The 27,933-nt window shown below is 46.5% G+C and overlaps 1 protein-coding gene across 1 annotated transcript in view; it reads left to right on the forward strand.

Annotated features, from left to right (window-relative positions):
• AOPEP (aminopeptidase O (putative)) overlaps positions 1–27,933 on the forward strand; it is a 359,663-nt gene that overhangs the window by 188,098 nt on the left and 143,632 nt on the right. Inside the window, exons 6-7 of the mRNA XM_060155372.1 lie at positions 19,162–19,351; positions 23,801–23,907. Coding sequence (XP_060011355.1) covers positions 19,162–19,351; positions 23,801–23,907 — 297 coding nt within the window. The remainder of the gene's footprint in view (positions 1–19,161; positions 19,352–23,800; positions 23,908–27,933) is intronic.

Genomic DNA, 27,933 nt, shown 5'->3' on the forward strand with positions numbered 1-27,933 from the left:
GTATTTCAGCTGCACTATTAGCATTGTAGCTAAGGGGAGTTTATTGTTCCAGTTTTCATTATAATACAGTCCTGTTTAATATTGCATGATCTGTGGGTTGCCATAAACTTGGTACAAATTGGAGTGCTGATATAACATGAAATGAAGCGCCTTGTCTGAATGTTGCTTTTGTTTTGTATTTAACAAATTAGTATGTTGACATTTGTCACTGATGGATTTCATTATTTGCTGAAAGGGTTTTAGGGGGTTTGACAGCATGAATGGTTTGTCCTACAGACTTTTGAGAATTGATAAAAGCATCTTTGTTCTTTGTACAAAAGCGCAACAGATATCTTATTGATGGACGCACAAAAAGGGATGGCTTGGCTTGTGTAGCTGCAACATAAAATAAACCAAGAAAATAATTTTTGAGCTGCTGCTTATGCTCTTATGTGATTTCTTCCTCTCTTTTTTCCTGATTAAAGAATATGTTTCACTCATCTCAATAACATACTCAAGAGCAATCAGTGATCTTTTAGGAAACTTAAAATATTGGTTCCTTTCTACTCCATTTACATATTGTTTAAGAAAGAAAGTTTAAAAACATTATAAAAGCAGTTATTGTGTAGGGCTTGCATTAAATAACTGTTCTGAATCCCCAGATAACAGAGGGGTAACACGGAGGAGTCAGCCTGTGGGTCAAGAAATGAAGAGTTCCATATAGTAAAGAAAAAAAAGATAAAACTTTGATTTAAAATTCTAGTTTAATCAAAATGGTAAAAATGCACATTCTTCTGTCATTTCTTTTCTGTAGTTATATTTAGGGGAACAGCCTTGCCATCCAAATATACCTTCCCCGTTCATATCATTGAGTTCTATTGGAAAGCTGCTCACCTCACACTTTTGCCCCAGTGCTGTTAAAACCTATCATAAAATATGCTCTGTGACACACACACACACATGTGCGTGCACACGCGCACACACACACACACACACACACACACACACTCTTTCAGTAAAAGCCATGATAGAAAGGTACAGTGAATGAAATCTATCAATGATCAGATAATAACACCCATCACTAACAACTGCCAACACTCAAGACTGAAGCAGTCAGACAGTGTGTGGAACCATCCGTCACCCCTGTCATTTCAGCGGGCAGTGGAGAGCAGGGCCTTGCGCAGGGAGGGGAAAGGGAGGGCTGCTGCTGAGGCCAGTAGTGAGCAGAACACAAACCAAGGTGGTGCTATCCAAACACGACCCAAAGTTTCCAGGTGAAAACACAGGAGCTAACAGAGGAAGAGAAGTGAATGGCTCAATAAAGAAATAATCCCGTTTATTGAATTCCCCCCCGTCCCCACGGTTAGACCGTGATCTCCATGAGACCCCATCCCTGTCCCTTTTGTTCGTTAGTGTATCCCAAGCACCGAGCACAGGGCCTGGCAGTCTGTAGGCTCTCAGTAAATATTTGCTGAATGAATGAATGTTCAGCATCACTATCTGCCTTCTGTGTCCTGTTTGTCCAACCTAGTCTTGGACCAAGAGTTTCTGTTCTTTGAATGAAATCACTTTGTGGTCCAGGAACCAAAGCTGGTCCCACTGAGCATGTGTTCAGAGTGGTGTTAGAAAGAAGCCCTGGGCTTGAGTTCCTGCTCTGCCATGCTCAAGCTTGGTGTTCCAGGGCAGTCTTTTCCATATGCTGAGCCTCCATTTCCTCACCTGAAGAGAAAAAAATCCACAACCATCACAAAGCTGTTGAGGTTCAATTAAAAAGAGAAAGAAAATACGGAAGTGAAGGGCTTTTAAAATGATAAGGGTATTACTGTTTACTTTATAAACTGAAGGATTTTTCTCCGGGAGGTCACCGACAGGAGAGTTAATTTATGAAGGAAAATAATAAATAATATAATAAATGATAAATATTATAATAAATAATAATAAATAAATGATAAGCGACTTAATGGTATTTTAATATCAGGCTTTATTGTTCTCCCAAAGACGCACGGAAGAGCTGAACCTACAGCTATGTGTGGAACAAGTGGACAACCCTGCTTTGTGACTTGTGCACACGGCTTCTCAGCTGTCCCTTAGCAGTCACGTCGGGGTCCATCCTATGAGGAGAAATCTGAAGAACTGAGAGATCCAGTGGTTGGCCCCAGTCCCCGAGCAGTGGGGCTCCCCAGGGTTCCAGGGTACGGGCTCCCCTGCAAAGTGTGCTTAACCCCACATATCAGGTTGTTTTCTGGGGGCAAAGGTATAAGAGGGAAGGGTCTGCTTGTATGTGTGCCCCTTATACATAGGCAGAGCCTCTCCAGAGCTTCTTCCCAAGCAAAAGCTCTGGCCTCAGGGGGTCGGTGGGACAGGATGATTCTTTCTTCAGCCACCCATGAACTTCTGCTGAAGCAACCCCTTTGTAAACGAAATGCAAGGTAATTTCTCCCGTGAGCAGCTGTAAAGGTGCAGACTGTTGGCTTTGTGACGACAGGGTGGTATAGAGAGTGGGTTGCCCTGGAGATCCAAGGGCCGAGGGTCAGTCTCCAACCTGCTCTGAGCCTCAGTTTCCTTGTTTGGAAGTAGAGGTTACATCAAATGGCCATCAAGTGCCTGTCCAGCTCTAAGACTCTTTGAACTCCAGGTTTCTTCCTTTCCAACTTATGAAAATTATTTTCCCCACTTTTCCTAAGAGGGGAAGTATAGACCCCAGACTGTCTGTGACAACTGCCAAAGTAGCTGTTTTTTTAATGGAAAGCCAGCTTCCTTCTGAGGTTGCTTAACACAGCAGAAGCTTCTTGAGAACAGAGAAGCCCAATGTTTCCCTTTAGCTTTTTGACGTCATTTGCCTGTGGGTGGGTTCCCTTCCGCCGCCTCTCCAACCACACGAAATTTTATTGCACAGATTTAAAAAACACACCTCAGTGTGGCAGGCCACCTAAAGAAGCAATTTAGCCCAGGAGCCCCACCGCTAAGCTGCGGCCATCCAGCCTCGGACTATGTCAGGATCCCATCTCAAGGAGTAAATTAGCCATCCTCCCCTTCCCGGCCTCCCGCCAATAAAAGCGGAACGTTCACTTTACACTATCGCATGGGGGATTTGAAGAATCATTTATAAACACAGACTTGAAAGCACTTAGCAATCTACGAGAGCGTGTAAGGGGGAGGCACTACCATTTGCGGCATGTTTACTGTGTGCCGGGTACTAGGGTGGGCACTTGACTTTCATTCTTTGTTTAACTCAGCTGTATAATCATCAGACACAAAACTGTCAAACAGTTGGTTTTTAGGCCACTAAGAACCCAAAGCTTATCAAGAAGACAATGGACAAGCAGAGGGAGAGAAGGGGAAACCAGACCTACCATAACATAAGCTCCTGGGGAGCTGAATGTCTTTAGCATTCTTAACAGCATCCACACAGAGTTTAAAAATCTAATTATGCCCATTTGCAACGCACAAATACGAGGCGTTGGAAAGACATCCATTCACACAAATATTTTGCCCTCTTGATGCTTGCAAATGTCAGAGAGTTCAGCTGAGTGATTGCTAATTTAGCTGCTGATGAATAATAGAGATGTTAATCTTATTCCAATATTTTCCTTTCTGAGTGAAACATAATTTTGCCAACCCTCCTAGTACACGTTTAGGTGATTCGTCTTATAATGTGTAATAGATGGGAAATTCAGGAGAATTGAACTTGGTCACCAAAATAAGCAACATTGCCCATGACATTATGGAATAAAAACACACGCTCCTCTTGGTCTCGCCCACTTTGAGGCTTCCCTTGCCTGGTAATGTGAGCAGTGTTCACGGCGAGGTGCATGTGTGGAAATCATGCCACGTGAAAACTGTGACTCAGGTCTGTTCTCAGAAGAACTGAGGTAATGGCTATTAATATTTTATTTCATACATTATAGTCTTTGCAGGAGCAAACACTGTAGTTAAGGTTACGTGCATTGATGCCCCAGCATGGTCTGGTTTTTCTTTAGGCCAGGCTTTCTTTCCACAAATGTGTTCAACCCAAAGGTGAATATTCAGAGCCTTAAAAAAAATGAAAGAACAAGAAAGAAAATTTGAAAACAATTAGGCAAACCATTATAATAACACAACTGTGAAAAATATGACACTTGTTATACTTAGAAGATAGTGTGAAATGTTTTTTTTCTCTTGTCTGTTGTCATTCTCCTCCCAAGTGAAACTGGTGAACAACAAACCAACGTGGTATCTGAGGTTGTTGAAACTTTCCTTAAAGGTAGCTCTTTGTCAGCAGAGGAAAAGGCCAAGTCTTGCCCGAGTAAACATCTTAGTGCGCAGCTGCTGGTACTCGGTGTCATACCCGTCTCAGAAGCCTTTTGTGAAGGTGGCTACAGAGGGCGGCAAGCACAGGTTTCTGCCTTCAGTCGCCGTGAGCTTCTAGCCTTGAGTGAGTCGCCAGTTTCAGGCAAGGGGTCTCCTTTGGTTCTGCTATGACTAAGATTTTTTTTTTTTTTTTTTTTTTTTGCGGTACGCGGGCCTCTCACCGTTGTGGCCTCTCCCGTTGCAGAGCACGGGCTCCGGACGCGCAGGCTCAGCGGCCATGGCTCAAGGGCCCAGCCGCTCCGCGGCACGTGGGATCTTCCCGGACCGGGGCACGAACCCGCGTCCCCTGCATCGGCAGGCGGACTCTCAACCACTGCGCCACCAGGGAAGCCCATGACCAAGATTTTGTAAAACAGTTTTGAATAAACCATCGGGCGGATTTAGGTCTGATATGGCTTAACTGTGGCACGCGGGCAGCTCCAACCATGTGGCATGAACAAGCTGGCTCTCTGGATCTCTGTTCTCTCCTATGTAGGATGGGGAGGGGTAGGTCTCTAAGATGCCTTTTGGATTGAGTGTCCAGGCATTCCTGAGCCAGTCTCACACCTTCCCCGACTTCACTGTTAGCTTGTCTCTCCGCTGCAGACCCTATCCCACCTATGAGCCGGATTCTGCACCGGCCTTTGAATCCATGTGTCCCTGCCCCAGATGTGCTCTTCTTCCCACTCCCCTCCCCAGCCCCAGCCCCCTATGGACTAATTCCTTCCCTTTGATAGTTCTCCCTATACTCTCACCTTTCCGCCTCACCTCCAGTCCTCCATCAAAATGAACTTGTTCTCTTTCCCGGAGCCCTTCCTGGCAGCTGGAACCGAACATGGTACACGTGTTCGCCTTGGGGGAAGTGGCTCTGAAGCAGCGTGCTTTCTCCACTGGGCCCTGGGACCGTGTGATACCTAATCCACTGGGGTTGGCTCAGGCATCTGTGGCAGGCTGGTCGACTGAAATCACATTCTCCAGTTGGGATTCCAGCTTCGCTGCAGTAATGGCCCAACCTGTTCACCCCGGTGTGCAGGTGCAGACGTGGGTCTTGGGTGGCCTTGTAGCGTGCGGCACATCAGCTGCACATCCACTCAGCCTCCCCCAAGCCTTGGGGGCCACTGCTGTTCCAGTCTCCCTGCTTTGACCACTCCCGTTTCTGCTGTTGACTTGAAGATCTACTTCTACCCTAAGGCACCTGGCTTCACACTGAGCAGGCGAAGGACTGAGGTGGCACTGATCTGGGGCAGTGACTAGGGTCCGGCTCTTTCTAAGGACAGCACAGTGTCATTTGCCAGGGACCTCTGTACTTTTCCACAGTGGGATGCAGTGGTGTTTCTAATTCTGTTGCTTGAATAGTATGGGAATTTCCTTAGATCTTGCCGTTTCTGCAGTGAAGTGTCCTGGATGAGGGAGGGACAGTCTATAGGATGAGCCCCGTGAAGCTGCTCATTTTGGGAGGTTGAAATGGTCAAATGTCAGCAGTTTCATAGGGTTCATCCTAAAAGTTGAAAAGATGAAGGAGGGTCAAGGCTGTGTCCTGATGTTATATTTGCCTAGAATATTATATTACAGAAGAACGTTAATATTCTATATCAAAGAGTTCTATTGTATAGATATAGTTATTACCACTACTACTTGAGGTCACTTTAGCAACAATTGATAGAGATAGAGGGAACACTAAATCACCCCCTGGGAGCTAAGAGCCTTGACCTTGGCCCCTGGTCTCCCGCCTTTGGAACTAGTTATTTAAAATTGCTCTCTTTCTACTCCCATGGTTGTTTTGTCTTGGCCAATGTGGTTAGTTTCAGAGATAAGGAATGTTGGGTGATCAATGGCCTCAAAGGATATAGCTGCTGCAGTTTCATTTTCAAAATGCCATGGCAATAAAAAAGCCATTTGCTAGTAGAAAGGGTGGGATTCATTGTTGAGTGGCGTTCACATCCATGCTGTCACTGCCTCACCCTGATTTCTCAGAGCAGCCGCTGGCTCAGTGTCGTAGCTGAATGATGTCATTTCAGTCATAACGTAATTTTCCAGCTGGTGAGGATAGAAAAGGGGTTTATTATTGTGTCATGTTTTCCACTGTGTCTGGAAGAAAATGAAGCAGGCATGGATATATGACAGTATCAGTTCTGTTTTTACAGGTGTGTCTGAAGGATACAAGATACCTTTCACTTGCAATAGAAATGTGACTCTACGGCAAAAGCAAATTTAAAGAAAAGAAAAAAACCTTTTCCTCAAGAGACTTAAAATATATGTACAATTTGTGTTGGGAACTGGCCTGGAGTACATTCATCTGGACGGACTAGGGGCAGGCAGCCCAGTCTCTGGTCTCGTTTCTGCCCCTACTGACAAGACTCTGGATTAATCTTTGCCTTGATTCTCCAAAGGGAGACCTCCCAAGATACTTGTTTCTATGTTTGTGTGTTTCTTTGTTTTTAAATTTTCATTGAATTACTATACATGCAGAAAAGTGTACATCTTAAGTGTACAGCTCATCGAAAGTTCACAAACTGAGCACACCTCTATAACTAGCACCTTGATCAAGAAACGGAATGTGGGACTTCTCTGGTGGACGCGTAGTAAAGAACCCACCTTCCAATGCAGGGGATGCGGGTTTGATCCCTGGTCAGAAGCTAAGATCCCACGTGCCGCGGGGCAACTAAGCCTGCGTGCCACAACTACTGAGCCCGTGCACCTCAACTAGAGAGCCCGCGTGCTGCAAATACAGAGCCCACGCACCCTGGAGCGCACGCGCCACAACTAGAGAGAGAAAACCCACACTCCACAGCTAGAGAGAAGCCCGCGTGCCGCAATTAGAGAGAAACCTGAGCAGACTGCACGCCATAATGAAGAGATCCCGCATGCCTCAGCAAAGATCCCGTGTGCCGCAACTAAGACCCAACGCAGCCAAAAAAAATAGGAAAATAAATAAATCAATATTTTTAAAAAACCAGCAGAATGTGACCAACGCCACAGAAGACCCCTGTGCCCCCTTCCAGTCACCTCCCACCTGATACACACAGGGACCAGTGTCCTGACTTCTAATAGCATAGATTTTTGCCCAGTGAGACCCATGTCAGACTTCTGACCTACAGAACTGTAAAATGATAAATCTGTGTTGTTTTAAGCCCCTACGTTTGTGCTTATTTGTCACAGCAGCCATAGAAAACTGATACAGTGATGCAGCTGGTAGATGGGAGAGCCACAAGTCAATGTCAGGGCTCTGTCTCCAAAGCCTGAGTTCTTAAAAACCACCATAATATATAATATTGCCTTCATCTTTAGTAGGTTTTTGGCCTTTTGTGGAGGATCAGAAGGTAAAATAAAAGTCCAAACGTCATCCAGCATCAAGTTAAGTTGGGAAGTAGGTAGAATGTGTCTTCGAAGTATGCTGACTTGCCCATCCCACAGTCCCCATGTTCAGAATGCCTCCTGTCTAGAAAAATGTAATATGATGGTATGTTACTAACACTTCAATGTGGATTATTTTAGTATATTATCCCTTCCTAAAGTATTTGCATTCTAAAAGACCCAAGGAATGACTCTCTCATATTTATGAGAAAGACGGGCTACACTAGGGTACTGCAGCTGACCCTGTGGGTTGATGAACCCAGCACCCCATAAGCAATTCCCTTCTTCCTGTCTACCTCTACCATAGAATCAGAAAAAGCCAAAGATCCCCTTTCCCACGCTGCCTTGTAGCTTGGGTTACCAAGGAGTGGAAATATAATATGGGCTTTCTAGGAAAAGTTTTGCTTTCCTGATGAAAGGGATAGATGTTGCTGGCACGGCTCCCCTCATCGGCAGCCCCGCCCCCCCTTTTCCCTCTGTTGAACATGAAAGTGATGCCTGCAGCTGTGGTGGCCAACTTGTGACCATGAGATGGCAAGCATGAGGATGAAAGTGAACATGGTAAGGATGGCAGAGTGGGAAGCTAGAAAGACCTAGAGCTCTGACCACATCACTGAGTCACTGAACCAACCCCAGCAACTACCCTCCTCCAGGGGTCTTGTTACAGGAAAGGAAAAAACCTCGCCTTGTGCGTGCCAACGCTAGTTGTCTTTTCTGTTACTCGAAGCCGAATACGTTCCGAATGCATTGAGGTGCCTTTCAGCTCACTATAAATAAGGCAACTACCCAGAAGTAGGGACATAGGCACTAAGAATTATTTAGAAGGAGAGAAATTCCTCTGATCCCCCCACCAGACACACACACACACACACACACACACACACACACACACACACACACACACACACACACACACACACACACACACACACACACACACTATCACCATGGTGAGCACCTCCAGGGGAGCCATCCCAGGAGAATGGCATTTAACTATAGATATCCAGTAAACCTGATGCATTGCATTTGGAGAGAAGAAGTGCAGTGCTCGTAGTTTTAAATGAAAAGGTTAGTTAGAGCTAGGAGACTTTGGAGAGCAAAACCTTTTATTTGTTTATTTTTGTTTCTGGTGAGGTTTATTACCTTTTAAAGAGAAATGCTGTTAAGTTCAGGACCTCTGAGAATGACCATCTGTCCCATACTTTCTAGGACCACCCTGGAAAATATGAGGCATATTGTCCCTTTATCTCCCCGAGTGTGCTGCTTTGGTCTATTTGTGGAGTCACAGACTGAGATTCGGAAATCTGGCTATTGTTCTTAAAAGCTCAGTTATTTATGAACCCCCAGGAGCCAGGTGATCCCTTATCCTTAATGGCACTTACTGGTGTGGACGAGTACTTTCAAAAACTCAGAGAGACATTGACTTTGTAAGCAACCGCTAAGAAAGATCTCTGGCCAGCTAAAGACAACTCGAGCAAAAAGGTGGTGATATATATTATGGCAGCTGAATACTCCTTTACAGCCCAGGGAGAACAATCGATGAATTCATTCATTTAACTCATGAATTTCCCTTTATTTACACTTTAAACAAACATACCAGTTGTCTGCTTAGCGAACAAGCTCTGCCTTCATTATAAGCCATTAGTGGCTAGTAATAATTGAAACTGTGTTTGGATTTTAAAAATACAAAAAATCCAATAAATTCCACCCTTAGTGATATGGAATTGGTAGTGACTGACTTGAACTAGGCTAAAGTTTGTATCTTTGCTCTCTCCATGAAGCAAGAGTTGCTAAACTATTTTATAGCCATGAACAAGTTGTTTTTTTTTTGTTTTTTTTTTGTTTTTTTTGCCGTACGCGGGCCTCTCACTGTTGTGGCCTCTCCCGTTGCGGAGCACAGGCTCCGGACGCGCAGGCTCAGCGGCCATGGCTCACGGGCCCAGCCGCTCCGCGGCATGTGGGATCTTCCCGGACCGGGGCACGAACCCGTGTCCCCTGCATCAGCAGGCAGACTCTCAACCACTGCGCCACCAGGGAAGCCCCATGAACAAGTTTTATAGTAGAATTTTTCAAAAGAAAAACTAAACAAGAGGTTAAATCCACATGCCTGTAAGGAGTCAGGCAGCAAATATAAATGAGTGCATGGGCACAGCATCCTTTAAGAAATACTTGGTCTTCTCTGCCTACTTTTGATGGAGATGTAGATAGAAGAAATATTTCACTTTTCTCTTAATCCTGCTATAGGAAAGGGGTGGAGGGAAGCACGTATAATCACATATGATTAAAAATGACAAGTGGAGTCAGCCAGTGGTGGGGAGATAGGGGGGAGTGAGGGGGAGCTGGGGAGCCCACGCCCCCTCTGAAAGGGTCAGCTGCTGTTCAGCGGCAGTTACTACATAGGAATGTGAGCCTAGTGTAGTCGTATCTTTCAAATTTTAAATAAAATTAGAAAATCTGGATTTCTAGGTGAAATCTTCCTATTTATAAATTTTGGCAATGGATTTCGTTTTTTTTAAGTTAAAAACGCGTCTGTCAAAGTGTAGATCAGCGGCTCTCAGGGTGAGGTCCCTGGATCAGTAACACCAGCATCACCTGGAAACTTCATAGAAAATGCAGATCTCAGGCTCCACCCAGACCCATGAATCCGACTCTTGGGAGGTGTGGGCCCCATGATTTATTTTAACAAAGCCCTCCAGGTGGGTTGCCAGGTTTAGCGATATTGCATGGGACACACACTAAAAACTTTTTAGTTATTTCTATGAAATTCAGATTTAACTGAGTGTCTAGTATTTGTCTAACAACCTACCTTTAGGTGATTCTGAAACACGCTGATGTGGATCAAGCAAAACATGTATGCAAGCCAGGCTGCCTGTATGTGAATCAGCTTCGGCACATACCAACTACGGGATCTTGGACAAGCAGTATAACTTCTCTATGGCTTAGTTTACTTGTGTGTAAAACGGGGATAATAATATCTCCCTCACAGCGTTATTGTTAGAATTGAATGAGTTAGTGAACATAAAGTCCTTAGACCTGTGCCTGAGAGAGGGTAAGCGACGTCTAAGAGTTTACTGTCATCAGTACTTTATTTTTCCTTTTCTTTTTCTCCACCACCATCATTGCAACTGTCAGGGAATACTTGAACTAGCTTCCTTCAATTCTCTTATCCTAGATCCAACTTTGATTTCGTGATAGAGCTGATTCTGACACCCTAAGCCCTAAGGTAGCTCTGGTGCTCGTTCCTACCCAAAGTAACCTCCTGCTTTGAAAGCTAGTTGACAGTGTGGCTGTCTGGCAGAGGAAACTCGTGTGTCCTTCCACACCGGCATCTGCTTTCAGGGCTCATCCTCGCAGCCTGCAGTGCCCTGCGGTATCCAGGCCTGTGGCTGTAACGACCAGCCTTTGTGCTTCCTGTGTGCCTCCACCAGCCCCCAGCACAACACTTAAACACATTTCTGACTACATCTTGAGTTTTCAGATGCCCAGATTGCCTGACTGGGCCACGGGTGCTTGCTCTCGGTTGTGGAAGCAACTGATGGCCCCCTCACCAATTCAAGTTCTGAGTACGCTTTGGGAATTCCCCACCATTTCTTTCTTTAGACTTGATTTGTGGGCCCAGAGAGTGCTTGCACTGTATTTCAAAGGAAACCCATAACCGCACTGCTCTTACTGCGGGTGGTGCAAGCTGCCCAAACGTCTCCCTTCATGAAGCAGCTTTCCAAGCTTCCACATGGCCACAAATGACAGACTTGTACACACAGCGAAAACCAACTGGATGAGCTATTATGGTTCTCAGTTGCGCCATATTATTGCTGTTCTGGGAATGAAGCAAAATGCATTATTTTATTAAATAAAGATTTTCCCTGTATCATGGTAGAGGCTAATTTTATTAGCTCTCTTTATGGGAACAAACATCATCACCCTGGTTGGGGAGGCCAGGAGGGGGGGCGGGGGTGAGGGAGCAGAGAGAATCACATTTTGTCATCCATGTGCTCCAGTGGAGGCTGCCAACACGTTTTAATTGGTAATTACTTACCAGAAGAGTTCTCCAGATCCTGCAGAAAATGCACAGCTCTCAGTGCATAACTCATTTAGAGATGATTCAGAAGACCTCTTCAGCTCCAATAAATATTGTTTATATAGTTGGGTATGGGTGTGCCCCTGGTATCCGAAACACCAGAGTGTTCAGTCACTTAAAAAAAAAAAAAGTTAATTCTTTCTTCTCCCCTGGGAGCATCCAGAGACTCCTTAGGTTGAACATGTACCTTAAGATTCCGAAAGAAAGGAGTCCAAATCTAGAGTTGGAAACTTCAGTCCAATACTGATTTTTGTCTCTGAATCTTTAGCTTTGAAACCTGAGACACCCACTTGAAACTTCATTTAGCTTTTTAGGTGAGCATAACCGTGAGATGCCAACCCTGCCACCTTCCTCAGGCAGGGTAGCCTGAGTTAGGTGTAGCCAACTACTAATCATCGACTGCCGGGGCTGCCTTCACTTAGCACGCAGGACTGAGATCTAGAAATCCAGCTCTAGGGACGATGCCTGCACACAGAAGTGAAGTGTCCGCTCTGCTTATGGCTCTGCTTATCGCTAGCTGAGCAGTCCACCAAAGGCGGTCTCTGTTGTCTAGAGTCAGAGGTGGTCTCCATGTTTTGTCATGGCCGTGCTATTAATTTTTACTCTTAGCAGTAGGCCAAGGCCGGCACTAAACAAAATTATGAAGCTGGCAAAAACATTTCGGTGTCCCCAGCGGCACCACTTTCCCCCTCCTTATACCTCAGGAGGAGCCCCCTCTCTCCTCCCAGCTGTCATCCGTGCTCAGCTTTGGGGCCTTTCCCTCTTTTCTGTGAGCAGCCATGCGGAACCTGGTGGGATCCAGATGTTACACCTCAACGTGCCATGAGGCCGTGCGCTTCTCCTCCTAAGATAACTGCTTCAAACCTGAGATGATAAACTTGTAGCTCCTGTCCATAGGTTGGTTTGCTTTGGCAAAACGTTTTTTAAATGTGTTATCTACTTCCCCCTATTGTTTCCTGCTTTCCTCCCGTAGTTACCTGTTTCCTTATATTGTTATCACTCCCCTGATCTCGTTATCTACTTCCCTCATCTTGTTCTCTACTTCCATCTTGTCATCTACTTCCTACCTTTTGTTATGTGCTTTCCTCATTTTATCTGTTTCCCCACCTCTCATTACCTATTTCCCCATCTCCTTACCCACTTCCCTCTATTGTTATCTACTTCCCAACTTTTGTTACCAGCTTCTCCCATCTTATCTACTTCCTTCATCTCATCATCTACTTTCCCATCTCCTGTCTACTCCCCCCACCTCTTTGTCTACTTTCTCATCTTTTTTCTACTCTCTCTGAGTTATCCACCTCCCTCATTTTGTTATCTTCTTGGCTCCTGTAGTCCTTTGAGTTTGTGATCGCTTTGAACCATCTCTTCTTAAAAAAAAAAAAAAAAATCAGAGGATTTTTAGGGCAGTGAAACTACTCTGTATGATACTATACTGGTGGGTACATGTCATTATACGTTTGTCCAAATCCACAGACTGCACCACACCAAGAGTGAGCCCTAATGTAAGCTACGGACCCTGGGTAATGATACATCAATGTAGATTTGTCATCTGCAATAACAAATGCACCACTCTGACGGGGGAGGTTGATAGAGGAGGAGGCTGTGTGTGTGGCGGCAGGGCATATGGCAAGTCTCTGTACTTTCTGCTCAGTTTTGCTGTGAACCCAAAACTGCTATAAAAAATGACGTCTCTTCAGGAAAAAGAAAAGTCAGGCTTTAACAAAAGGGGGTGGGAGGTAGAGGCTGGGGAGAGGCAGTAGGCAGTCTGGCATGTTGTCCTTCCTGGGCTCCTGAAATCGTACCCTAGGGACTGACCCTTGCACCTGCTTGTCTAAGCATCCCCTTGCAGTGGCCCTGGCATAGGACAGGGTTAGGAAGAATGGTGTTGCATTCAGGAATTTAGGCTCTTGGGGAGGCTTCACCAGAGGAGTAGTGATGCTCCCCTCTCTTTTCCCCTCTCCCCTCCTTCCCTACCTTCCATCTCACCAGAAAGAGGCCAAAGCTTTGCTGATCACAAGGTCTGATAACCTCCGGTCAGTTCTAGCTGGGTCCTGGGGTGTGGCTGGTCGCTCCCCTTGGGTGGACTCTGAAGATGGAACACCAGGGAGAACAGTGAACATTGTGCCACCGGCTTGAGCTGGCGCAGAGGAACGGGAGCCCTGAAGCCACAGGTCCAAACCCAGCGACCCTGGGCAGAGTGGGTCAGAGTAGGACTTCAGGGTCAAGATTGCGTGAATGGAAATACCAGCTCCGTTACTTACCAGCTGTGTGACCTTGAGCTAGTCCTTTTACCTCTCTGTGCTTCACTTTCATCATCTGTAAAATGGGGCTGATAATAAAATCTATCGCCTGAGACGATGTATGTAACATATAGTGCCTAGCACATAGCAGATACTCAAGCATTTGAGTCTTTCCAAGGCGTATATGTTTCTGGTAGAAGTCTCTGGCCCTGGGGCTTCCCCTCAGTCACTCTCTGCTATAGTCATGTTGGCAGTTTTAGCCAAAATTCATTTAGATAAGCGAGTAGATGTTTTACTGCCTCTTTGCTATTTAGAATTTTTATTTTTTATTCTTTGGCCGCGCTGCATGGTCTGCAGGATCTTAGTTCCCTGACCAGGGATCCGACCTGGGCCCCCTGCAGTTGGAAGCGCGGAGTCCTAACCACTGGATCGCCAGGGAGGTCCCGCTATTTAGAATTTTTAAAGGAAAACATACACTAACTAACATTAGCTTTTTCTCTCAAACCTAGATCCTTGTGTTGATCCGCTGTAGGAAGTTTTCTTCCAGTTTTTAGATCTGGTTTCCCCCTCAGGCTACCGAAAGGCCCATATCCCCATATCTCCTAAGGCACCAGTTTAAGACTACAACATGTGGCCAGAGCGCGGGATGCCTGATGGAGCAAAGGGAAGGTTACTAGTCTCCGCTGAGCAGTCTCAGAGCCAGAGGGGAGCAGAGGCCCTCCAGGTCGTCTGGGCCATCCCTTTGCCTTTGGGACAACAGACACGTCCCCTACCTTAGACTGCATCGGGGAGCGGGGCTAAGGGATTTCATTGCACAGGTGAAGGGGCCGGAGGAGCCGAGCGTTTGGTTTGTAAATGCAGCGAGTGAGGAACTGGCACAAATCACATCACACCTTCCTGAGGAAGGGAAAGCACGTCCCGAGTCTAAGGGACAGCTACCTACGATTTGTCCTCCCTTTCAGATTGCCCCAGAGTACTATGAGTCTGCCTTTCAGTCATCCAAATTAAATTTGCAAGTAATTAAGTCATGCAAGTAAAAGTTGCTTTCACATGATTATGAGGCCCTTAGAACTCTCCAGTTTAAGTCTGAAAGTACAGGAGCCTGAGTTCCCCTCTTTCTTTGTTCTTCTTTCCTCTCTCTAATGGGCTATTGGGCTCCACATGTTGAGACTGTGAAAAACTTTGAACCCATAAGAAGTTCAAACTTGAAGAATATGTGTCTGTTTCCTGGACAAACCTCCAAGAATCTGTACAAAAAGTGAATCTGCTCCCCCTGAGGGGAGTTGGGATCTACTCCAGTGTAATGGAGGGGTGGCCTGGAGCTCTTCTTGTCCTTAACCAAAAGCAATTTCCTGTCCTCCTGGTCCCCCTGCAGCCTGCAGGGCTGGAGCCCCCAGTGCTGTACCTCTCCCTGAGCAGCAAGGTGGGCCACGCTGGTCACGTCTCCCTGGACAAAGGAGAAATAAATCACACTCCAGCCCCTGCTTAAGATCTGATGAAATTCCCCATTTCCGCTCCAAATTGAATTCCTCCCGAAGGATTGGAGCAGCTCCCGTGTAATGAAGGCACTCCTTCCTCCTCTGCTAGAAGCATGTTTTAAATGAACTGACACAGCCTTCTAATCTGGGTGGGGAGGTAGCTTTTAGGAACAATCTTGAGAAACTGTTTTCAGACCAGAAATGATATTTTTAATCTTGAGGGGCAAGGCGGCAGACAGACAGTACCACGTGGCCTTTGTCGGGAGGCAGCCCCGCTGCTGGTGGTCTCCTGGGAAAGAAGGAGAACACGTGTCCTGCTGTCGCTCTGCCCACCCCCCTGCTCTGCCCTGCTGGCCTCCTAGATCACTTGCAGTGAAAGAGAATTTATGATGGAGAATACAAAACAAGAGGGCTTGTACTTTTTGAGAGTTGAAAATATTACTTTCCCACCCATCTCTTATTTGGGAAAAATGATCAACTCTGTGATTTAAAAAAAAAAAAAAACCAAAACCCAAACCAAAAACCTTCTTTAGGATGAAGATGTCATTGAAGTGATTATCTTCCGTCCTCTGTAACGATGATGAATCAACAATTTGGCATTTGTAGAGGCAGTTGACACAGGCCCTTTCAGGGGAAAAAGGGAAAAGAAAAAAGAAAACCTGTTTTCAAATAGGGCCTGTCACAATGAAGGCTGGTGTCCCGCTGCCTGATTAGGACCATGAATAAGATTCTGAGAACTCAGAAAGTGTGAGGAACCCAGGGGTAAAACTTATAAATCAAGTGTAAGGTAGGAGTAGAAAATTCTAAACATTCATTTTGTTTTGAAGGTGGGCATGAAGGAGATTATCTGCTGGTAGAGAAATATTTAATATTATTCCTTGAAGTGAGTTTAAGAGCATTATACCTTTCTTCATTCATTGTTGGAAAAAGCAGTTTAAAAATTCTACTTAACATGAAAAATCCTGACACTTAGGTTCAAAAGGAGAGGAAGAAATTCTCTTAGAAAAAAAAAATTCTATGGGTCCTTTCATGCCAGAATTTTGTTAACAACCCTTGAGAAAGGTTCTCAAAACCTTACTCTGTGTTTTTAATTCAGTTTAAGAAAGAACCTATTTCGCTCATACAAGCTATGACCCACAGGTAAAACCCAACCTTAGACGACAAACTCCGCTGCAGGAGGATTTGGGGTCTGGTTCTCAACTGGAAAATTGCTTTTCAGGGAGAAGGTCATGTTTTCCACTGATAACAGGGTCATTTATATCAAGTGAAACGCACATCCTCCGACCTAGGAGGAAGTTTAAGCTTTGGTCTTTCTCAGAAGACAGGAGGAAATACATTTCTCCCTGGCTAGGAAGAAAGTATTGAGGATGGGAAGTGGGAATTCAGGCACCATTCCAGCAATGCCAGGGTCTGTCCTGAGCCCAGCCAAGGCCAGAGTGGTATCTCCAGAGTACTGACAGGTGGGGAAGGAGGTCTGGTGGAGACAACAAAGACTGTTGAAGGGGAAAAACTACAGGACAGGAAAATGAAATGCCATCCCCCCCACACACAGCTGGTTTTGTGCCTTCCTTCAGGCCCTTGCGGACTTTGATATTTGCATAAAAGAGCCTGGCTCGGCTTCCACGCTGGGACAAAGCAGCGAGCAGGTCGCCGTGGACAGGGCAGCCTTTTTCTTCGTGAACAGTCTCGCTGCCATGTCACGGTCATCAGCGTGTGTACACTTCCTGGGCTGCGGGGTCTGCTCAGCTGTACCGTCTCTGTAACTGCGTGTGCACCGTCTGGGTCTCTGGCCAGAAGACCTTTCCAGCGCAGGCTGTCTGTGAGCCTGTTTACAAAGCCCGGAGTTGCTTCTGTTTTGCTTTAGCCAAAAGGGTGAAGTGCTGCCAGCAGTATGTCTGGAATGTTATTTACTTGGTACATTTCTGTGGCTTTTCTTTGCAGTGCTGCACATGCCAGAGCAAAGGGTTATTTACTTGAAAATGCCAGGTTTTGCAGTTTGTCTTCTCCATGGGGCCACTTTCTCAGGAAGAGGAAGTTTAGCTCCTGGGCCTCTGTTTCCTCCCTCCCTCCTTCCCTCCCTCTCACCCTTTTCCCTTTCCTTCCTGTCTGCCTTCCTTCCTTCCTTTTTTTTTTTTTCCTGAGTTAGTGCTCTGAACTTCTGTTGTTTGCATCCTGCATCGCACCTTTGTATCCTAAATGCCCCAGCTACACTTTTAATTCCTGGCGTTTCTGGTGGACTCTGCCGGGATCCTGGCTGACACCTTCTCATTTGCGCGCCTGCCCTGTTATTATTTCACATGAAAGCTGTCTATTTTGGCACACATGACTCCCGCGCTTTCAGTTGAGCTCTCTGAGCTGAACGGGCGATGCTGTGCAAGGCAAGTACAGGTGGGGTTTTCTCTACTGGCCGCCGTGGGGGCAGAGGACAAAACCGCAAGCCGTCCTGGCTTGTGCAGAGCCCACACGATGGCAAATGCATGGCTTTTAAAGGAACGAACCAGTGTGTACAGCTTCTTAATTTGGAAGGTTTCACGACTGCTTTTGTTCAATCGATGGATGAGAGTGCTTTTTTTTTTTTTTTTTTTTCCCCCCCGGTACGCGGGCCTCTCACTGTTGTGGCCTCTCCCGTTACGGTGCACAGGCTCCGGACGCACAGCCCCAGCGGCCATGGCTCACAGGCCCAGCCGCTCCGCGGCATGTGGGATCCTCCCGGACCTGGGCACGAACCCGGGTCCCCTGCATCGGCAGGCGGACTCTCAACCACTGCGCCACCAGGGAAGCCCAAGAGTGCTTTTTTTTTAAGAGCAAATTCTTCATTCATAAGACGGTAAACGAGTCCTGTATAAATGAGAAATACCGAAGGTGGAAGCACAGGAGGTATTTCCTTTGCCTCTTCTCTCTTCAGCCTCCCTTCTTCCCATTCCATCAATGCAATTCTAATCATGGTATTTGGGGTTTTAAAAGAAGGTGTGGGAAATGAGATTAGATAAATCTCCCAGGCTGGTGCCAACCCTGGAACCATTTGCACACCTGAGTGAGTTAATTCCCTTCTTTCTCTCTCTGCTTAGTTTTATGTCATGGGAACGTATAAGCATCTATAGATAGAAGATACCTTTGAAAACCTCGGCCTCACAGAGACTCAGCCTTTATCAGAGTCTCTTGAAACCTCACCCACCCATGGCACCTAGGAGTTTGCTGCCTCTGTAACCACCCTCAGTCTGAACTAGGAAATGTTTGGTTCCATTCTTCTCGGCTTTCCCCGTCCTTCTGCATGACTTCTCACTTTGTTTGTAAGCTGCTCGGATTGTTTGGCTGAAGGGTCTTCTTTGATCACTGTCTCGACGGCATGGGCTTCACATTCTCACCCCTGCTCTTCTTTTACAGTCCAGATTTCAGGGTAAGTGCTTCCATCGCCTTGTAATTTCTTCAGTGTGAAACCTCAGTGCAGGTTGCTTATTACAGGTAATAGCTGCTTGATGACGGAGACGACTGCTTGGCAGAAAAGGCAACCTGAACCTCTGCCAGGAACTTAAACTGCCACTTTATTTATTTCTAAAAGCACCTAAGCTGCGAGCCTATTGGTCGTGATCTAGCATGCACACGATAATAACAGGCTGGCAGGGCTGAGAAAGCCAGCCCTGGGGGCGGCCATGAGGACAGGCCCTGATAAGACTGTGTGTGTTTTCTCCCCCATGATCCACAGCCCACACCTCGTCTTCCTCTCTCAGAGCACCTTGACTGGAATGAGCCAGTTCTGTGGGACCCGTCTCTGCCATGAAATTGCTCACGCCTGGTTTGGCCTGGCTATCGGGGCCCGTGACTGGACGGAAGAGTGGCTCAGTGAAGGGTTCGCCACTCACTTGGAAGATGTATTCTGGGCCAAGGCGCAGCAGGTAGGTTTCAAGTGCACTAAGCATTTCACTACCCAGAGTCAAGTTCAAGTCAGAGTCTTCCTATTCAACAGATAGGTATTGAGTGCTCATTATGCACTCAGGCACTTGTTCTATTTGCTTTGTAAATGGGAGGAGAGTCCTTGCTCCCCACGGGGTTCATGGTCTAGCGATGAGAGAGAGAACAGATACACGACTACATCTTTAACATGTAGTGTTGAGTACTGTCAAGAAAATGAAGCCAGATAGAGAGAGGTGGGTTTAGTGCTGTTTTAGAAGGTGCTTGTCAGGGAAGCTCTCTGATGAGGGGACATCTGAGCAAAGACTTGAAGAAAAGGTGGTACTGTGCATACTCAAGCACTCCTTTGTGGGATGGTTGTGGTGTGTTTTGTTTTATTAAATAATGAGATGAAATTTTAAATCCAGAGTCATGATCTCAGATGTCTGCTGGCAAGTAATAAAGAACGAAGCAGTTGGTGTTATAGATTCGGGAATAGTAAGGACTGTGGCAAACCGGAAGCTTCTCCTCAGCTCTAACCGATTGCTGTCATGCTGAAAGGAGGGCTCAATACAACCTGGACTTCTAGTTTTTTAAAGGGAATTATGACTCTGGATTTTTATGTGAAATTTACTAATTTAAAAACTATGCAAGCCAAACATACACCGAGGCCAGATCTAGTCAACACACTCCCAGTTTGCAACCTCAACTTTTTTTTTTTAACTTTATTTTTATTTAAAAAAAATTTCAAATTTAGGTAAAATTGACCTATAACCTTCCACTAGTTTTGGGTGTACAACATAATAATTCTGTGTTTGTATACATTGTGAAATTATAACGAGTCTAGTTAACATTAGTCACCTTACATAGTTGCAATTTTTTTTCTTGTGATGAAAACTTTAAGATCTGCTCTCAACACTTCCAAAAATGCAATACTGTGTTATTAACTGTAGTCACCTTTCTGTATATTACATCCCCAAGACTTGTTTGTTTTAAATCTGGAAGATTGTACGTTTTGACCCCCTCACCCACTTCTCCCACTTTCTGACCCCTGTCTCTGGCAACCACCAGTCTGTTCTATGGATCTGTGGGCTTTTGTTTTTTACAACCTCAACTTTAAAGAATTAGCCACCGGCAATAAGGAAGATATGGCAGCTAACCGGCTTCCTGCTTATTTTCTAACTTCTCATATTTGGCTACTTCTGTTCCCTACTGTCTCTACACACTGGACTACTTGACTTTTTCTGAAATTCCCAAGTTTGTGCATATCTGCATGATTTTGTCCAAGTTCCTTCTGCCTGTTGAAATCCTATTTATCTTTCACTAGCAGCTCAAGGTCACCTTCCCTTGATAGCCCAGACTGTTCATCTCACTCACAGTTCAATAATACTCTTGTAGAAACTTTGGATTTCCACCTGTTTTTTCTCACTTTTTTCTTCTTCTTTCTATCGTCACGACTAGACTGTGACCCCTTTCAAAGTGGCACTGTGTCTTACTCAGCCTCCCCCTTTCACACCTTGGCTGTAGAGCTAGCAGTGTGCATAGTTGTGTCCCCCTCCACACAGAATCCTGTGGAGAGAGGCCACCTGGAAGGTTCTCGAGCAAAGGGGCTGGGTTTGGAGTCGGACCGGACTTGGAATCCCAGCTTTGCTGTTTACAGTAGGTTATGTAGCCTCCCTGAGCCTCAGTTTCCTCATTTATAAAATGGGTATAGGAATGCTTAACCTTGCAGAGTGAAAGGGATAGTGTGTGAATGAGCTTAACACAGTGCCTGACACGTGGAGGGTGTCCGAAAAATACCAGTTCTCCTTTCTTGTTCTCTTCCTCTTTGATTTTGCCACCACGTTGCACGTAGTAGGCATTCAGCCAGGATTAAATAGGTTTAGTGTAAATGTGCCTCTTTCACCATCACTTCCCTGAGGTACTTCCATCCTGAGACAATCAGATTTATGCTATTCTTCATAATCCTGAGTGTATGTCAGGCATCTGATGATCATCTCTCTCTCCTTTATCTCCTGAATCCCCAAAGAACGCTCCCCCTTTATCCTTCCCCTTGCCTGTACCTCCTGGAATCTCTTTGCTTGTGTCCTCCCTCCAGCTGCCCTACCTTACATCTGTCTCTACCAAAAAAGGCACGATGCTGGCCTGGCTGCATCTCACAACTGCACAACTTCCATGTGTCCATTCTGTGCTAGATCTGTAGGGATAAAAGGATAAGACTACAACGCTGCTCTGAAACAGGTCAGAGTCTAATTTTGAAGATGAGGAAAGCACACAGTAGAAGGAAGAAGAAAATAAGTTAGAAAAGAGAGGTAAACACCAAATATTGTGGGAGTTCACAGGTGGAAGAGGCTGGGTATGAGAATATCCAGAAAGCCTTCTTGGAGGAGGTGACTTCTTGTGGGTCTCAAAGGGAACGTAGGAGTTGAAGTTTCTCTATCCCTCCTTTTCCCTTAACCTGGAGTAGGGGGCAATCCACCTCATCATCCTTTAAGGTACACGCAGTAAGTCTTCAATATGTGAAAACATGGACACCCATGAAGTGAAGTGGCCATTCTAGAACCAGCACAAAGTTTGGAAACATTTCCAGAGTACATCCATTGCTCTGGCCCCTTCCTTGAAGGTTGAGTTAGACTGAGCTGCGGATGGTCCCTGACAAGTGTTCACAGCAAGCCTCCCAAGCAGGAGAGGAGTGCTCCTTGGGGCAGGAAAGGGTGGGCCACCTCACGGGACTCCCAGTCAGCAGGTCATTTCATCACTGAACAGGGCGTGAGGGTGCCGTGTTGCTTTGCTGCCCAGGAGACTGCATTGTGCAGCACCGAGCATTAGCAAGTACAGCAAAGGGGAGTGAGAAATCTTTGAACTAGGAGATAGAAACCCACATTCCTCTCAGAGTGGCTTTCTGTAGGGAGAGGTGAATTGAGTTAGTGGCAAGTTGAATCGTATAACTTGTCATCAACTTGGAGAAAGTCTAAACTCCTTCACAGCTGTCATAGTCAGCTTGGTCTGCCATAACAAAGTACCACAGACCAGGAGACTTAAACAACAGACACTTGTTTTTCTCGCAGTTTGGGAGGTTGGAAATCCAAGACCAAGGTGCTGACAGGCTTGGTTTCTGGTGAGGCCTCTCTTCCCTGGCTTGGGAAGGGCCATCTTCTCACTGTGTCCTCACATGGCCTTTCCTCAGTGCACACATGGAGAGAGAGTTTTAGTGTCTCTTCCTCTTACTATAAAGACACCAACCCTATTAGATTAGGGCCTCATCCTTTTGAACTCATTTAACCTTAATTACCTCCTTAAAGGCCCTATCTCCAAATACAGTCACAGCTGTGATTAGGGCTTCAGCACATGATTTTTGTTGGGGAAGGGGACAACACAACTCAGTCCACGACAACAGGACACACCCAGTGTCTTGATCACCTGGCCTCTGCCAGCTACTTGGCACCTCTGTCCCTCCCTGGCTGGCATCCTGCTCCCTGCCTGACCCTAACCCTCACCATATTTAAAACATTTCACACTCCTGCCAGGCCCCACGAGCTTTGTACATGCTTTCCATCTTCCTGAAATTCCTCCTCCCCTGGCTGGCTCCTGCTTTCCCTGGGGAACACCTCTTCAGGAAAGCCTTCTGACCACCCTGGTTGGCCAGGTGGCATCTGGGTTCTTCCTTAACCCCTGCCATCACTGAATTCTGATGGTTACTGTGCTTATCTGTCTCCCTGGACTCCTCACATTCAGAGCTGTGTCCATTATGTCCTCAGGGCCTAGCAGAGAATCAGTAAATATCTGTTGAGGGAACTATTAGGGACCTTTAATTCCCAGAAATTCCTGTAGACACTGACAGTTCCCTCCACAGTGGATGCTCTGCTGCCCTCCCTTGTGGGGTTACAGCCATGGGGCCTTGTGAGCACATCGAGTGACAGGAGCCAATTCTGACCAGTAGGGCAGGGTGTGATGGCCTTCCCCTCCCCAAGAGTGAGTCCAGGCAGTGCACTCTTTCTGGTTATATGCAAACAGAATCATCTGGGTTGCATTAGCTGGCTGCACTGTAAACAGCCCTTAACAAAACTGAGGGCTGGAAAAAGTAGGAGGTAAATGGAGGGGACCTTTCCCACCCTGTGCAAGAAGACAAAGCAGGAAAAGGCTGGATGGGATCAGAGTGGAAATGGCTCCCTAGGGAGGTCTGCTCTTTCCAGGCCAGGGGTGGAGGTGAGGGGGCAGGGGGAGGTTCCGGGGCCAGGAGGCACCTCCCAAACAGGCAGCGCAGGAGTGAGGGCTGGTTCTTTGTTTGAGGACCTAAGAGGCCCTTTCTGATGGAGCGCAAGGTGCGGCGGGGACTGTCTGTGCCATCCCCCCTGAAACAAAGCCAGCTGCTCCAGTGGTGGCTCCGACTCCGCGGGAAGACGACAGTGACTGTGTCCTGAGCATTTGTGTTTGTGTGTCTGTGCTCCAAGCAGCTGGCCCCCCACGAGGCCCAGGAGCAGCGGGAGCTGAGGGCTTGCCTGCGCTGGCGTCGCCTCCAGGACGAGGTGCGGAACTCCCCGGAGGATATGCAGGTGTTGAGGTAAAGCACTACGTGATCCCGTTACCTTCCGGTCCTCCCCATCACGCTCCTCCTTTCCTGCAAGGCACGTCCAGGCCATCTCTTAAATCTGCTGTGTTTCCTTTTTAAATTAAATTGGGCTAGATTACTCATCTTCCCAGGGATGTGATTGTTATGTTTTAAGTCTTTCAGGGTGTGGGTTTGGATTTGCCTTCTGACATTTTCCTGGTGTCTCTGTTCAGGAAAAAACTAGCACAAGGCCATTTCCGGGACCAAATTCTTCATTTGAAGTTCTAATAGTTACTTTATGTGGTGGCTGTGGACTTGGAGAAGGTTAGGGTCTGGTAGCCTGGCAGACAGTAACTCTTTAAAGCCAAAAGGAAAAAAAAAACCTTTAAGAAAATATTGATTCCTAAGTGTTTAGTAGTAACAGATGTTTGTGTCAATGGGGCCTTTTGTTCCGGATGTGTCCCGGCAGGAGGCCACTCCTGTGCTGGTGGGAGGATTCTACTCTCAGCTCCTGTGTTGTATTTTCAGAGCGTTTCTTGCAGCACTGGTAGGATTACTTCTTGCCATTTTCCCATTTTTTTTTTTGTCCCTCTCTGTTTGCTTGTTTTTTCTCCACTTCTGTAAATAGTTGTTGATCTGAAAGCTTGAGCCGCGGCCCCAGGAGCACTGTGATTGCTATGGCAACAGATGCTTTCATCCTGTCCCCTCTTGACTGGAGCCAAGCCTTTGGAATCTGCCATCAGACAGGTGGGAAGGCAGCCATCCGGGAATCACCCCTCATTTTAGATGGCAGCTCTGAAGGCCAGTCTACCGCCTGGGTAGAAGCCTGCCTGGACCCGTCCTGTTGTGTTGTGTGTTTTTAAATAAACACCCCTCTCTGCAGGACTGCCCACTGAGGCCAAAGTCTGAGGGGAATGCCGAGCCCAGCCTGACCCCAGCAAGCTCGCCAGTCCTTTGTGCGGCATGGCAGCACAGGGTGTGGCCGCTCTTCCCACGGAGAAGTCCTCTCTCGCACGCTAACCGCTGGCGTCTGCTGACTCATCCATTGTTTAGGAAAGCCGGAGCCGGGAGTCCTGTCTTCCCCACCCAGCGCCACTGTGCAAGCATCCGTTCACTCAGCCAGTGGGATGGCTACACCCACCGCCAACGTGGACAGGGTCCCTGCTCTCATGGAACTTTCACGTAGCAGGGACTCTCTTGTAGGCACAGCTAGTTACAGGTGGTGAGAAGTTCTGTGAAGGGAACGCCGCGATTTACAGTAAGGAGGCTGGGGAATGCCTCTCTGAAGAGCATCAAGGCCCGAGGCGGGAAAGGGCTTGCCATGCTGGTGCTCGAGGGGCAGAAAGGAAGGCAGTGTGGTTAGAAGGGTGGGGAGAGGCAGGCAGGAGCTCGATCATCCAGCCTTACCCTGAGCACGATGGAAGCTGCCCCAGGACCTTCAGCACGGAAGGATCCTTATCTGTCTTGTGCTTGCAGGCAGCAGACAGAAAGCCAGGAGAAGGGTTAGAAGGTTGTAGTAGTCCACGTTAGAGGTCCTGGTTGTGGCAGGGCGGACACAAGAAGCAGACCTATTTAAGACATGTGTTGGCAGATCTTTGGTCTGTTGAATGTGGAGAAAAGGAAATTGCAAGTGTCCAGAATGACTTCGAGGCTTTTGACCAGAGCAGCTGAGTAGACAGGGGGTGATGCCATTTGGGGAGACGGTAAAGACTTTGGGAGGGGCAGGCTTTGGAGGGAAGAATAAAGATTTCAGTTTTGCATGTGTCAAGTTTGTCATGCCAAATAGATATTCAATATTGAAAACTCAGTGAGGTTTACAAGTTAGGAGCTCATTGGAGAGACTGGAACATTCAGCCTATGGAGACTTAAAATTCTGAGCACGTTGAAATGACCAGCTAGAGAGGAAAGTGAGAGAATAGGTTGAGAGGAAGATGAGGGGCCCGTGGAGGAGCTGGGGAAATCAGTGCGGAGAAAACCCCGATGCCGGGAGTCATGGGAGTCAGGAAAGGAAATGCCGGCTACTGCTGAGGGGTGTGTAAAAGGGGGGGAGAGAAGTGACCTTCGGGTGGACTGCATGAAAGGTGTTGGTGACCTTGACATGCAGGCATTAATTCATGAGCTGTGGCGAAGGGAGCCCAACTGAAGTGCGTAGAGGGGTGAATGGGAGGTCTGGAAGCAGAGACATTGAGTGTGGACTTTGTGAGAGATGTTGTGCCGGGAGGGGAGGGAAATGAGGATCAGGGAGGTTTGTTTTAAGGTGGCTGATGCAGGAACAAGCTTATGTGTGAGCTGTATAACTGGGCCAATCCTGCCAGCTCTCAAGACTCAGTTTCCCCACTCTCCAAGTCTCTAAGTCCCTTTGATGCCCCCAGTTCTGTATGACCATAGACCGTCGGTTCGGGTAAGGACACTGTAATTAACAGCAGTTGGTGAAACGTGTTCCCAACTTATAAGCAGTCAGATGGACCCTGGGAAGTCAGTGCACATGAGTGGAGAGCCTCGTCTCTGGGGTTCGTGGAGCTTCCGATGTCCAAGAGCTTTTCCTTTGTGTGTGGAGCCGGGAAAAGGAATACGCTATTTTTAGAACCTTGTGCTAAAAGGCTTATTATGGCATTTGTTTTTCTTTTTCTTAGTATTCAGAAATTGTGTTTGCCTAAATTTAGGCTAACCATGAAATGAGTGCATTTGAAAGATTTGTTGCCCATCAGTATGGAAAATATTGTTATCAGATGCACTTACAATGAAGAGGAAATGTTTCTGAACCTGCCCCAAATTATATAGTCTAGGTTTAGTTTATTCCCATCCCTTAGAATTCTCCCTTAAATGGGCTCAGAGAACCTAGAAATGACTGACAGTGAAAGGAAGAACCAGAGTTGTAAAAATTTGTTCTCGGATTTTTGTTTTAGTACACAAATAAGACCTTGGGAAAGAAGTCTCTTAAAACAATACAGTAGTCAAAGATGCTATCTTTTTTCTTTCTTGCTTTTAAGATACCCCGTGGTCTTCAAATGATGGACGAAGAACAATTTAGAAGTCTTGGTTTCACGTTGCCAGAGGCAATGGAAACTTCTCCTACCCACCTTTGCAGCAACTTGCAACATGGTTGACCACTCCCTCTTTCTAAACACACTTTCTTCCCTTGGCTTCTGTGTCACACTCTCCTTGATTTCCTTCTACCTCACTGCTGGTCCTTCCCCACCTCTCCTGCTGGCTGTTTAACATCTTCACTTAGGTGACTCATGGCTTCGAAAGACCAGTTAAGGTGTCCAACATGATACAGCCAATAAAGAGCAGAGTGGGGATGGAAACAATCCTCTTTTCCTTACACCACCTCCCTGCCTCCAAAGAACTTGATATAGCATTTAGTTGCATTAAAAAAAAAATACTCCAGGTATCTTGAACTGTGGAAGGACATGAAGGTCGGGTTGAAAAAAGTATCCTTGGGCAAAGTATCTTTGTCTTTTTACACATGAGAGTGTGTGTCTGATTATTTCAGTCAATATAGGGAAACAGGAAAACTCAATATTGTGTTGATGATAGCTATTGGAGGGGTATTGATAAAGTGAGAAGAGAAAAATTAAAATGATGTTTGTCTCTGACTTGATAATTTCAGTAATTTATAAGAACTGTTTTCCATTTGTGCCTCCCATATATCCAGTGTTGAATCATGGCTCTCATCAAATGTGTCTTAAATTGACCTGCTTGTAAGTTTCATTTGGTTAAAACAGTTCCTTGTGTTTTCCGAGGTTTCTCAGCCTTCCCTGGCTGGGGAGCCTGTAATGTGGCTGCAGGCTCCCGAGGCATAGTTTCAAAATGCTAGGGTCACATTACTGGCTCCATGCCTTTTCCCATTTGTTAATTATTAAAATGCCTTTCCCGTAGATGAGACCCCAGTGGCTCTCTCCAGACTTTCCCTCACCTCTCCCTCCGCCAGGCCTGGGCAGAACCGTTTGCCATTCAAAGCCTGATGTGACTGCTCTTCCACTCTGCCCCGCCTGGCTGCCACCACTTCGCTCTCCCCTATTCGTTCCCCCAATC

Source organism: Lagenorhynchus albirostris, chromosome 7, assembly GCF_949774975.1.
Source record: "Lagenorhynchus albirostris chromosome 7, mLagAlb1.1, whole genome shotgun sequence".
NCBI classification, from domain to species: Eukaryota; Metazoa; Chordata; class Mammalia; order Artiodactyla; family Delphinidae; genus Lagenorhynchus; species Lagenorhynchus albirostris.